Source organism: Furipterus horrens, unplaced genomic scaffold (genome assembly GCF_987537825.1).
Source record: "Furipterus horrens unplaced genomic scaffold, mFurHor1.1.pri manual_scaffold_1, whole genome shotgun sequence".
Lineage (NCBI taxonomy): Eukaryota > Metazoa > Chordata > Mammalia > Chiroptera > Furipteridae > Furipterus > Furipterus horrens.
The window spans coordinates 60629701-60643500 of record NW_028327171.1 but is presented as its reverse complement, the minus strand read 5'-3'; the positions used below and the strand labels follow the sequence as shown (position 1 = coordinate 60643500).

At 31.1% G+C, this 13800-nt stretch overlaps 1 protein-coding gene across 4 annotated transcripts in view; it reads left to right on the top strand.

The window, feature by feature from the left end:
• Positions 1 to 13800, top strand: part of HLTF (helicase like transcription factor) — a 47058-nt gene that overhangs the window by 6830 nt on the left and 26428 nt on the right. For all 4 annotated transcript variants that reach the window (XM_090275702.1, XM_090275692.1, XM_090275697.1 and 1 more), the window contains exons 3-12: positions 1226 to 1392; positions 2565 to 2698; positions 3254 to 3351; positions 4656 to 4730; positions 4911 to 5102; positions 7615 to 7710; positions 10112 to 10187; positions 11557 to 11647; positions 13193 to 13272; positions 13356 to 13400. In XM_090275702.1, the coding sequence (XP_090131828.1) occupies positions 1226 to 1392; positions 2565 to 2698; positions 3254 to 3351; positions 4656 to 4730; positions 4911 to 5102; positions 7615 to 7710; positions 10112 to 10187; positions 11557 to 11647; positions 13193 to 13272; positions 13356 to 13400 (1054 nt within the window). The remainder of the gene's footprint in view (positions 1 to 1225; positions 1393 to 2564; positions 2699 to 3253; positions 3352 to 4655; positions 4731 to 4910; positions 5103 to 7614; positions 7711 to 10111; positions 10188 to 11556; positions 11648 to 13192; positions 13273 to 13355; positions 13401 to 13800) is intronic.

The following is a 13800-nucleotide window of genomic DNA, read 5'->3' as shown; positions in this document are numbered from 1 at the left end:
TCAGACCTTCAAGTTCAGCCAGCGGTGAGAGCTTAGGGCCTTCTCAGGTATTTCCTGAACATATGCACAGCCTTGGGCATACATACAGCCATATACCTACACATGGCCGTTTAGGTTCGTAGGAGTATTTTGGAGCTTTTCAAAGCCCCTTTGGACACATTATTCCCCAGCTTTTTCCTTGCCTCAGCTGTTACCCACTGCCTATATAATTGTTTTTAACAAACACCCACCCAAGGGAGAAGGGTTTTTGTACTGCATGAGCTCAGAGGTCAAATAATGATTGTTTTTTGGGAACAAATCTTGAAAAATTCTCCTCGACTATGCATTCTGGTTACTGCTAGGCTGCACCAAGATTCCCAGCAAGTTATTTTTAAAGGCTATCAGGTAGCTGAGAGCAGAGGATGGGACTAGGGCACAGATATTCAGCTGTCTTTCTTGAATGAATACTCCTTGTTTCTGCAATCTTTCTGTTAGTTTTCAGAGTTGTGAAAAAGTTGATTATGACAATTTTTGCCAGTTTTTCCCTTATTTTTATGAAGGAAAGAATTTTCTGAAGTCTTTCTCTTCCTTTTTCAATAATGGTACCCTCAGCCTCAGGTAATTTTTAATCAAATGCAATCAGAAAGCACGAGTTGAAGTCTGTATATATATTTTTTATCCCAGCTCTATTTTTACGTATGATTAATACCTTTCCCCCCATTTAAGAGTACGAAGAATTCAGGCTTAGGAATTAGCCTGCCTAGATTCAAATCCTAGCTCTTCTACTTACTAGTTTTATGACCTTGGAAAGTTCCTTAACTTTTCTGTGCTTTACTGCCTTCATTTGTAAAATGGGGATAATAAATAGTACCTACCAAGTCAGTCTATCTAATGTACATATATAGAACAATGTTTGGCAGCACTCAATAAAGATTACTTGTTTTCAGAAGTTTTGATGTTGAAAAATTTAGCTAGTGTGAATCCGTTGTTAATTTTTATTGTATTTCTCAGACATCAAGGATTTGTTAATGTCCCAATGAATGTAAATTAGAAAAATATAAAAACCATTAAAATATATTCTTTAATATTGCTATTGAAATATGAGTCCAAGAAAATACACATTTCTTATGCAGTGTTACTCAGTAAGCATTAAAAAATGAATGGAAATCCCAGATAAGTTATGATGAAGAAAACTGTTATTGCATGTTTATTATTTCTAATATTATCTGTTCATTATTTTTGTTAGGTTAATAATAATGAAATGGTTGCATTACAACGAGAACCCAATAACCCCTATGATAAGAATGCAATTAAAGTAAATAATGTGAATGGAAATCAGGTTGGCCATATAAAGAAAGATCTTGCAGCGGCTTTGGCCTATATTATGGACAACAAATTGGCACAAATTGAAGGGTAATATACTTCAGAGTTTATATTTAATAATTTTGAGTTGTAGTGACCTTTAAATTTCTTAAGAGTCTGTGTAGTTGCTGTGACAATTTTTATCACTATACCCTTAGTACATGTTTAACAAATGTTTTATTATCTTCTCATCTACTTCCACTACCCTAGCTATTCCCTCATTTTCCTATTGAATTATTATTACCTTGGAGAAAAATAGACTTTGGTTTAAATGTTAGGAAGTTCACACCATGTCTCCAAATCTTCTAGTGCATAGATTTGGGAGTTTAAAAGTGTTTGTTTAAATCAGAGGTTGTAAAACTGGTAGCCTGTCATCAGATGTAAGTGAGCTTCATTTTGCCTACGAAGTGTTTACAGGTTTAAAAAATTTTCACCAATATTTGAATATCTAGATATTCTACATTTTATACATGTTATTTTTTTCCCTAAATATAAAAATTATTTACGAAGATCTGGTGATGCTGATCTCTCATTTCCACATGATATCAGTTGACTGCTGCTGAGTAGCAGCTGTAGCTTTATTCAGGCACACTCACTCCGAGTTCTAGCACCTCTTCGTTTTTTAAACGCCTAATCTTCTCAGTTACCTTTTTTCTTTTAGGCATTTGTGTTTTTGATCTCAATTTATTATGGAATGTTTAGGCTATGAAAAGGTGAGTTTGAAAGATAAAGATTTAGCAATGTCTTCTCACTTGTGTACTTTTTTCTTCTTTCTCAGTTCATCAAGTTTTTCAAATATTGAGAAGAAACTTATGGTAAATCTTGGATCAGAAATAGTTCTTGCAAATCATTCCCCATTCTCGGAATGGGTTGCTACCCTCTGGTTCTATTAATGAAAGCTCTAACCTCTGAATTAAACTTACTGTTTTACGTATTTTACAACCTTGATTAATATCCTTGTATTTAAACACTGCCTTATTCCATCTTCTCAGTTCCTTCTGCTTACCAATGTTCTGTTGGTAAAAACCACTCTTTTCTTCTGATTGATGTTGATCCTATTCCATCATTTTTATGTCTTTGTAGTCTGCCCAACTTGTTCTTAACTATTTTACTTCATGCAAAATTTGAATGCAACGCTTAGAATATTTAATAGTCAGATTCTTAATGGGAGTAAAAAATGACACTTTTAATTTCCCACTTTTTTGCCTTCTTAAATACAATAGGGTAGTTCCTTTTGGTGCAAACAACAGTTTTACCATGCCTCTGTGTATGACTCTTTGGGGAAAAGAAGAAAATAGAAAAGTGGTTTTAGATCAGTTGAAGAAACATGGATTTAAATTGGGTCCTGCACCAAAAAGTAAGTTTAAGGTTTAACCTATTATTTTGATATTGTAAGAATGTAGGAATTGTAAACATTTATTCTCTTAAGTAATACTTTGGGTTTGGTTGGCTAAATTAATTTGCGTTGAAGACTAAGTTATAACTATTTTGGAGTTTTTAAAAGAAAATCCCTGAATTTTTTTCTATTTTGAAACAACTATAGATTCATAGGAGGTTACACATACACGTTTCTGTGCAGAAATGTACAAGGAAGTCCTGTAGTCCTTCCCCTAAATTCTTCTAATGATCATATCTGGAAATCCTGACTATAAACATTCTCTTTGATAAATTAAATTATAGACAATAAGAATCAATCAATAAGAATGAAAAAGAATTATTTCTTTGTCAAGTATTTGTTCAAATGTGGAATTATTTTAATAGTGTTATTTGAATGACAGGACTTAGCTTTTAAAAAAATTTTAAATATAGTAAAAGAAATCTTAATGGAGCTTATTTTACAAGTTTTAAAAGTTATTTACTAAGAGGTAGTCTTTTTCATTTCGTGATTTTATTTTCATTTTGTAAATTACAGCTGTTGGATTCAGTTTGGAAAGTGGTTGGGGCTCTGGAAGAGCTGGACCAAGCTATAGTATGCCAGTTCATGCTGCAGTACAGCTGACAACTGAACAGGTGTGCTTTTCTTTTATTTAGTAATGTAAAAGTGATTTTTAAATGTTGAAGAGTGATGTTTAAAAGAATAAGATAAATATGTATGTGCTGGCGTAGGGATCTTCAGATATATTGTTAAGTTATGAAACGTAGAATAAGGATGTATATTGCAAATATTTATGTGAAAAGAAAGCAATGGTAAGGAATATGTTCATGGAGTCACAGTCATACGCACAGTAAAACACATTGCTGTATGCGCATGGGATGTTGTAGAATGTTTTGATGTTTTTATATTGTTTGATTTCTTTTTTTTGAATGTGCAAATATTTTGTAAAAAATTGAAACTTGAAACTTCTTTCAGTAAGGTTGCAGATGCAGTGCTAAAAAAATTAATTCCAGTTCTTTGGCATTACTCTAATTCTTGCTTTGTCTAATTTGTAATCCAGGGTACTATTATGCTGAATTAGTTTTAAAAAAATGGGGAGGGGGATATAAAATAAAATAATGCAGTTCAATCTACAACTAACATCAAAAAATTTTTGTCTCTCCCCATCAATGTCAGCATTTTTATATTTTAATTGTAATTATTGTATTTTTCCAGCTCATTGTTAGAAGGGCTTGATTTATGTCTAATAGGTGAACCCCAGATTACTTCTCCTAACTTTTTAGACTTGCCCTGATTTCTTCTGGGATATGGCAGTATATTTATTTATGTGCTAATTTACAAAAGTAATTATAACATGTATGTGTTGCTATAAAATTTGACTAGATCAGTTTAAAGAACTAACTAAATTAGCATAAGATTGAAATTATCCTAATACTTTACAGCACACAGCAGGTTTTTTTTTTTTTTCCAGTAATAATAATAAAAAGTTATTGGATTAAAAAAAGTCAAATATACCTGGTAGAATCTACTAAAATGTTTGAATACAATTATCTAATAGAATCACTGAATTTCAATGACATAAGGAATCTTGACACACTCTAAATCTAGTTCATTCCTGTCATTTTACAGGAATAAAATACAGGGCCATAAAAGTTAAATGTCTTGCTCAAAGTTATGTTTAGGTTTATTTGTGACAGAGCTGTTACTGAAACCCAGGATTTACAATTCTACTTTGTATTCTTCTGCCTGTATCACAGTTATCTTATATACCTAAAGCACTTATTCATCTTGCCTTAAATGAGCAGTGTAGTATCTCAAACAATTTATGTACCTTCTATTATTCAGCTTTTGTAGTTAATTAAATGATTTCAACTCTGAGTTAAATGTAATTATTTTAATTGATTTGTTTCATAATCTTTCTTGTTGCTATTTGTTGTAGCTTAAAACAGAATTTGACAAATTGTTTGAAGATTTGAAGGAAGATGATAAAACTCATGAAATGGAACCAGCTGAGGTACTGAGCCAATATTCTCTATTTAAACTATTTAGCATTTATGAGACTTAAAGCTATTTGGAATTTAAAAATATGGTGTTAATCTATATATTTTTATCACAGGATCGGCTGTTTTCCAGATTTTGGGAGTGGGAAGAAGGCTTATTGTATCTCTATTTTTGACATTCTTTTTATTTACAGGCTATTGAAACACCATTGCTTCCACATCAAAAACAAGCTCTAGCTTGGATGGTTTCTCGGGAAAACAGTAAAGAACTTCCCCCATTCTGGGAGCAGCGAAATGACTTATACTATAATACAATAACAAATTTTTCTGAGAAGGATCGACCAGAAAATGTCCATGGAGGAATTTTAGCTGATGATATGGGTTTGGTAATTATTTTTTTCTTGAGTTAGTAAAATTTTATTTTGTGATTACAATTTTCCAAAAAGTAATTTTAAAATAGATAGAGATAGGAATATGTTGGTGCCAGTAAGGGACTAGATTTCGCTTTCAGTGTAGAACACAGTGTTTCCTATTCTATTCACTTAAAGTACTGGTAAGCTTTTTTCTTTTTGTTCAGTTAAGGTACAGTTAAGATATAGCATAATGATATAAACACGTGTTTCTCAGTTTTTTTTAAAAGGAATGACAAAAGTGTTATGTAAAATTATGTCACAAATGTGATATGCAGAGCATTCAATGTACACTTATGATTTCTTATACCAGCAATTTGTGTACTCTTTGGTCTCAGTAACCTTTACACACTTAAAAATTATTGAGGAGCCCAAAGAGCTTTTGTTTTTATGGGTTACATCTATTAATATATCTACAAGTATTTATAGTATTAGATTATAAACAAAAACTTTTAATTATTAATTTTAAAATAACAGTTAATAAACTTATTATTTGTTAGCATGAATAGCATATTTTTAAATAAAAGGTATTCCAAAACAAAAGCAATTTTGATAAGATGACTGACATTTAGTTTTGCAAATCTATCATGTCTGAACTAACAGATTATACCTGAATTCTTGTATCTGCTTTTTTATTCAGTCTGTTGTGATACATGTTTTGGTTAAAGTATATAAGGAAAATCCTTATACAGGTATGTAGTTGGAAAAGGGAGGGATGTTTTAATAGCCTTTTTAGATAACTAGATATTCTCCTTTGATACAATAACAAAATTATGCAAGTATTAGTTTATTTAAGATCAGTAGTTATGATGTAGAGCTTAACTCTGCTCCATTAAAATCCATTGGTGTGGCTTACACATTGAATGGATATTTTATCTGTGCATGATTTTATAACATCAGGCATTGCCTTTTTGGAAAATATTGGTTCACTGAGTTACACAGATCTGTCAGATGTTGATGCACTTCATTATATCAAAAATTTATTTTCATTGGTAATACTGCTGATCTTATTAGGCACTTATATTTTGGGATGCTCCTGTGCTCCATAATATTAGATACAAGTTTTCCAACATTTCTGATTTTTGGTTGAAAGCTTAAATTTTATCATTAACAGATGCTTTCAGTTGTTTGCCTTGAAGACAATAGCCTCACTTTGTTCATTTCAAGAAAATTTCTGCCACTCTGTCATAAATAACCAGTTGTCAGTTAGTCTTTCAAGTAAAAGTAAAGATGGTGATGCATGAAAAAGTGATGATATGTGGTGGCAGTTAGCTGAGCTTGAACTCAGCCTCACAGTGATTTTTCCCTAGATAACCCTCATATTTTGGTATCAACAGGAGTATTTTATGTGTACTTTCTCTCTATTATACAGAATATTTAAAAGGTGTATACTTAAGAGGCAAGATTTAATAAAATTAATGTATACTGCATCATCAAAAATGTTTTTAGCATTCTTAAAGTGAAACTGGCATTTAAAAAAATTTTCTTTATTGTATGTGGCAGTTAATACAATAACCACTATTAGAAAATAGTGTCAGCTGCTCATTTTTATGCTAAGGCACTAGAAGTTCTGTTCAGCATTGCTTTTTGTGGCATTATTACAGATGTTGACACAAGTAATGTCTTAGAAGTATTATGAAAATAGTTTTGATTGCACATAGCTCCTGAAAGGATTCTGGGGACCCCTAGGGCCTGTGGACCACACTTTGACAATTGCTGCTTTACACTGCTTTAAAATTCTCAGAGATTTATTTTTGTGTGGCTAATTATAAATTCAGCTATGGAAAATAATGAAAAAATTGCACATTTTCATTTAAAAACATGCAAGATGTATTATATTCTTAATGCTTTACAGATAAGTTATAGCTTTTAAGTGTTGTAGTTATCTTTAAATGAAATTTAATAAAGTGATTAACCTCATGTGTATACTGGACTTACTAATAATTTTAAATTAGCTTTGAGCTGTATAATGAACAGAGGTTGGAATTTCATGATAAAGTTATTAGTTCAGGATTAAATGTAAAATCTTAGAACAGCAGTTGTTCAATAAAATGACATTCCCCAGAGACGTTTATAGTATTTTATAGCAGGTCCCCAACCGCCTGGTCATGGATGATAGCAGTTCATGGCATGTTAGGAACTGGGCTGCAAGGGAAACTTGCCTGAGCTCTGCCTCCTGTCCACCCTTCTCAAATCCTCCCCATCCACTGTCCGTGGAAAAACCAGTCCCTGGTGCCAAAACGGTTGGGGACTGCTATTTTATAAGAAAAATTCATTTAATAATTCCTATTGAAGCAGTGTGGGAAAGTATTTCTTAATGAAACACTTTTCATTAATGTGTATATTGTTTAATATGATAATCAGTACACTTCTATGGTTTTGAATGCTATTTGATATTTGCTTAATTGATTTTAAAATTGTTGTGGAATGTTCTCTGGTCAACTCCATTTCAGAATCTGACCATTTGTCTTTTTAAAACATTTTAAAGGGCAAAACTCTTGCAGCCATTGCAGTAATTCTTACCAACTTCCATGATGGCAAACCTCTTCCTGTTGAAAGAATGAAAAAAAATCAACTGAAGAAGGTAAAAATGTTAATAAATGGTTTCTCTGGAGTCTTTAGTGTTAAACCTTTTAATTTTTGTCATTGAAAATAATTGCCAAAATACTGATAATATCTAGTGTTTTCCAAAATGTGGTGAGTGGCCTGTCTCATGTGTTGCTGATAAGAGTGAGAGTTGTTACCAATTCTTGAGTTCATTTTAATAATATGTATCAAGAGCCATGAAAGTGTTTATAATCTTCAACTCAATAATACTATTTTAAAGAAACTATCTAAAGAAATGATCAGAAATGTATTTTTTTCCAAAGGTAAAAAAGTACAAGTCTTTCCCCATCAAGCATTACTTTAAATACAGAAAAGATACACCTCTCAGTGAAGAAACAATTATAGTTATAAAATTTAATACTCTTATGCAAAAATATAAAATTCTATTTTTGAAGAATACTTTCATGATATTTTTGAGTTAAAATAAGCAGGAGCTGGCAGTGCAGGGCAGGTATAAATTTGTGTATAGTATGTTTGAGTCCTCATTTTGTAAATGCATATTTATGTATGTCTAAGTGTAGTTTTGCACTATATGTGCCAAAATATTAATAGGGATAATTATATCCTAGTGATGAGATATAGGTGACTTTTGATATTTAATTATATATATATATATATATATATATATATAGTATATATGCTTAATATATATTCCATTTCTAAGAATTAAATTGAATTTGTTTTTTGGGGAAAATAAATGTCATTAAAATGACGTGATATTTTTTGTTCTGAGCTGAAAATTCAAAGAACTTAAAGTAGGAAATAACTAAACAAAAGATCTGTGCAAAAATGTATTTTTTAGACTTCTATTTTTTTTATATTTCAAAGAGGCTGCACACCAGTTTCCTGCAACTGCTTATTGAGATTCTGTTTTATTAATTTCTGCACTTCACTGCATTTCCTTCTTTGTACTTTTATTGGGAGTTTAACTCTGTTTTAACTCTGTCTGAGATTCAGTTTTCTATCTTGAATAAGCCCAGTGCTTTATGTTCTGTTATTTTCACATTTGGTTATTAAAATGAAATTATCAATTTAAAACTTACCTATTATCAATAAGGCTTTCCCCTTTTCCCCCCAAGATTTATGCAGGCATTTAAGGTATTGTGTAGTTGGAAAGTTTTAGGATAGTTTGCTATACGTTAATTGAAATTGAGGCCGAAAATGTGATTTCTAGCTTATAATTTATTACAATGAAAATTCCAGTATTTCAAGTAGATTTAGATATTCCAAGCTTACATAGCAATATGTCATTGATTTAAATTTCATTAGCTAGAGTGTAATATAATTGGATAGGTTGTACTTTGTAGAAAGTTTATCATTGAAATCTGGAGAAAAAGCTTGCTGACGAAAATTATTTAATATAAAAAGAATAATGTAAAAGACATCTTTTATTTGTGGATAAACTTTTAGATCATTTTTGCATATTGTTTAATATAAATGGTTATACTAATTATTGAAGAAGTTTGAAAAACATTTTTTACATTAGTTCCTTGGAGTTAATGCTTTAAAAAATTAATTATGTGAAATAACTTCTGGCTACATATCTCTAAAAATGTTAATTTTGAATTTTTTTGATACCATCAGAAGGGGATGGATCTTCTTTCAGTCACATTTTTAGTAAATTTTAACTGGAATGGGAATTTATAAGATGCTTAAAATTCTGTTGTTTTTAAAAATCTGTTATTAACCCTAATTTTCAGCAAAAATTACTTGTCCTTCTGCCTACCAATCCTCTCCACTCTCAGATTTAATTTACTAAAATATGATACCTACCTTTCTTTTTAAACTTGCAAAAATTAATTTAATTAAACCCCATTTTCTTTGTCATTTCTACCTGTAGAATTAAGCAAGTTAAAAATATTTTTTTGAAGTACTATAAAGTTTTGCTTTCATAGAAGGTTTTGTACTTGTGTATAGACATTGATGCATTTTGAAACGGAAGGGTATATATGAAGGAAAAAGGAATGAGTCAGGTTGACAGGCATTGGCAGCCTCATTAAAGAACTATTATTTACTGTAGGGACTGTTATTTTGAAAGTTTGTAGTCTGAGAATTCCTCTTAATTCTAAAGTAACTCTCATTTTTTGAATGTTTCTCATAGTTATTGATATGCCATTTATTACTGACATCTGCTGTTTGTATTCTGTTTGAAAGGTAAAGACACACTGGTTTTCTTTTTGAGGTACCTGTGAAAGAAGTTGTAATCAATTTGTGTAGTTTTCCGTTTTACTTAATGTACTTACCCCCTTTGCTCCAGGATGGGGTAAGAATTTAAATAGTCTTTATTATGTAAAGTAAAGCAATATAAAATAGGATGCATTTTAAGCTTATTTAAAACTGACAGCAGTACTATATAAGAAATATGCCTTTTCATCCAGGAATGTAATATTAATGATGAATCTATGAAATTTGGAGGAAGGAATACCAGTGGAAATACAGATGGACTAATCAAAGGTAAACTTTAATTTTGAATCTGACCCCATATGTTATTGAGGTTTTTCTAATTTAATTATGTAATTCCAGTTCTGGCTTTGTACTGTATAAAAACTTCAGATCTCTTTTTTTTCTAAAGAATTTCATGAGTACGAATAGTCAGGAAAAACTTCATAAAGGAGGTGATGATGGCATTGGGTGGTAGTACACCAGGAAGAGAACTAAAGAAGAGCAATTTTGGTTGAGAAAAATATCCTGTGAAAAGCAATCATAAAGCAAAACAAAAACCCAAACCATGGAGCATATTTTGTTGGGGGACCTCAGAGTAGTTTATGGTATTTATAATGTAATGTGCATGGATAGTAGCAGACAAGGAAAGGAAGTTAGGTTAGAAACAAAATCTGAAGTCAGAAGAAAAAGAAAGAGATCTCTGAACTTAGCAGTTATATGGCTGGATTTAGCAATCACTTCACAAAATTAATTTCTGAAGATTGGTTAGAGCAGAACAAAGTACTTTAAGATAAGAATAGTAGTTGAATTGGAAATATAACTGTGTGCTGTTTGTACTTTGGTATGTTTGAGCTAGGAGAGAGAAATAGAAAAATAGTTGGAAAGGGATGCAGGATTGAGGGCATTTTATTTTATTTATTTTATTTTTTTGGTCTCTTTTAGTTTAAGAAAGAAATCTATGGATAGGAAGATTTTGGATACAATGGAGAGAATACTTTGTAGGCCTGTGGGAGGAAATGAGATCAAGAGAATAGGTAGATGCGTTAGGCATTGGAAGGAAAGTATGATTCAGGAAAAATGTAGATAATTGAGGGAGTAAAAAGGTAGAAAAATTGGGAATTTATAGACGATGACATCTGATTTTCTTTGTAAAGTAAAGCAGATCATCTGCTAGGAGTAAAAGGAGTTAAGAATCTAGGCAGAGAATTGATCCAAAGTTGATCTTTCTGGTGAGTGGGCAAGGAGACTATGTGGTACATAAGAGATTTGCTAAGTGATAGATACAAGGTGAGAGCTGAGACTTGAAAATATAAATTTATAATATCTACTTATTCATTTTTTTCCCAGTAGCTGTCAGCTGCCTTCGTACAGGCAGAAAATCAGCCAGTGTGGGGATTGGTTGGTTGATTACAGGGGAAAGAATGGGTATAAAAATTGAAGATACTTTTAAGCGAGGAAACAATAGAATAGAAAATAGGTAGAGTAGCTGGCTAATTGCAAGAGCAGGAATGAAGATATTAAGAAAGTTGTGATTCAACAAAAAAGTAACAAATTAAAAAAGTTGTACTATTGAGTAGGAAAACCAGAGTTTTACGAAGGATACTGCTAGTCTAGGAATTTACTAATATTTTTATATATGTCCTTTTCTTTGAAATGGGAGACTCTAGATGTAGTGGAGAACCCAGTATTTCAGATGTCAAGGGAAAGAATAAATATCCCAAATCAGAATTGTCTAGCTCCCGCTCCAAAAGGTAAGCTTTTACTATGATTTGATTATATGTAATATATTTATTTAAACTCTTTCTCCATTTTTATACATAGATGACCATTATATCTACGTAGTTTTTTTAAATACACTCTTCTATTTGAAAATGACAAAACTCACTGTGATTTATGCAGATAGGCTGTTCTCCTTTTATAGGTAAAGTACTGATCTATAAAATAAATGAATTGGTAATTTTTAACCACTTGCTTTCTACCACCTTTTTCCTGTTTCTTACATGTAGGAACTAAGATCTAGCTTCTGGGTGTTTTGTTTTTGTTGAAACTTAAGAGAGTTTTCTTTATGAATTTGAGGAGATGAAAACTGACATTTATTGGATGGCTTGACAGAAGCACTTTTTGCTCATCTCAGTTCTTTCTCACTTTACATTTAGTGGAACTAAGACTTGGTAAAGTCATTTATGGAGAGTATTTTATTAATGTAGACTAGAGGGAATATTTGAATAAAGCACATAATGCCCCTCTCATCTCAAGTTGAATATGTTAACTATAAATTTCATTTACCCTCAGAAGTAGATCTAAATACTTGACTTTTGTCATATTTGTGTTGTACATCAATATCTGCTGTGTAACCTCAAATCTGTTAGCTCTTTCACTAGCAGAAATCTTAAAACTAGGGCTTTGTTAATGGTTCTCTATCATTAAAACCTATCTGCACCAAGCACAGAACCAGGGCTTACCAGTTTTCCTCTCATCTAAATACCAAATCTGAGAATTCTGATTTGACTGTGAAACTGGTTAACAGGCCAGATCCTACTGAAGGGCATAGAAATAATAATAATGAGGTTGTGGGAAAAACTAAAAACAACAACCAACGCACACATGATATCTAATACATGTATACTTACTGTGCAACAAGCAGTATTTTAGGGGCTTTGTTTGTGCTAACATATTTTATCCAGTGAAGTGGATTGTATCTTTATTTCTGTTTTCCAAATGAAGAAACAGGCATAAAAGAATCAAATTAGATATTTTACCTGAAGTCACATAGCAAATAAGTGGCAGAGTAGGGGTTTGAATCTGTGCAGTCTGACTCTAGAGCCCATTGTCCTTAGGCACTTAACTACTGTACTATACATTTTCTACACAAAAGTTACAGTATTTTTCATTGTGAAAGAATTATATATTTGCCTCTTAGCTGCTTATTTCATTGTATTGGAAGTGTTTTCTTTGATAAGAATAATTTATTTCTTTTTTGTCTGGTTTTATGTAAGTATTTTTATTGAATTGAACTCAGTATTGAAATTATTATTTTAGAATGGTTTACTTTTTCAGATTTATTTTAATAATAGTGATACTGCATTTTGTATAGTAAACGTATCTGGTTATGAAAGCACAATACTTTTAGCAAATTTGACTTTCATTTGTCAAATAAAAAGTTTCACATGAATTTTATGCAAAATATAAGCAGGGGAAAGACCAGAAAGCATTTGTATAGCATTCAGTAAGAATATTTTTATTTAAAATCATTTTTTTTTTGCATTGATAAAAAATTTACATATATTTAATTTTAGAAGAAAAACTGCTGTCCAGTATATTGAAAGCAGCGATTCAGAGGAAACTGAAACTAGTGAATTGCCACAGAAAATGAAAGGTAATATGAAATGGGTTTGATTTTATCTGTGTCTTATATTCTAATTTCCTTCTGTGAGCATATTTACGTTTGGTTGTTTGTAGGCAAACTGAAAAATACACAATCAGAGACTAAAAGCAGAGTAAAAGGTATGTATATACATCTCACTATCTATAATCTACACTTAAAAATTATTAAAGAAAAACCCCTTTGATTTGTATCTCTCAGACTCAGAATTCTTTAGTAATAGGTTTTAAACTTGACTGACGACAGTTTACATTTGAACTATTCAGGGAGCTTACCAGGGGTGTTAAATGAATGAGACACATGGAAGATTAGTTCCAAAATAAAATATAAGAGAAATATTTAAATAAAACTTTAAAGAAAACAAAATGATTTTTTAATACTTATAAAATGACTTCAGTAGAACCTTATTCGTATCTTTTTAAATTATAATTTCAAAAGTAGGGTAGGAGTATGTTCTTGGAAATATTGTTCGCATTATCATATAAATGTAAGAATAATCATTTAGTATCTTTACTTTTCCCT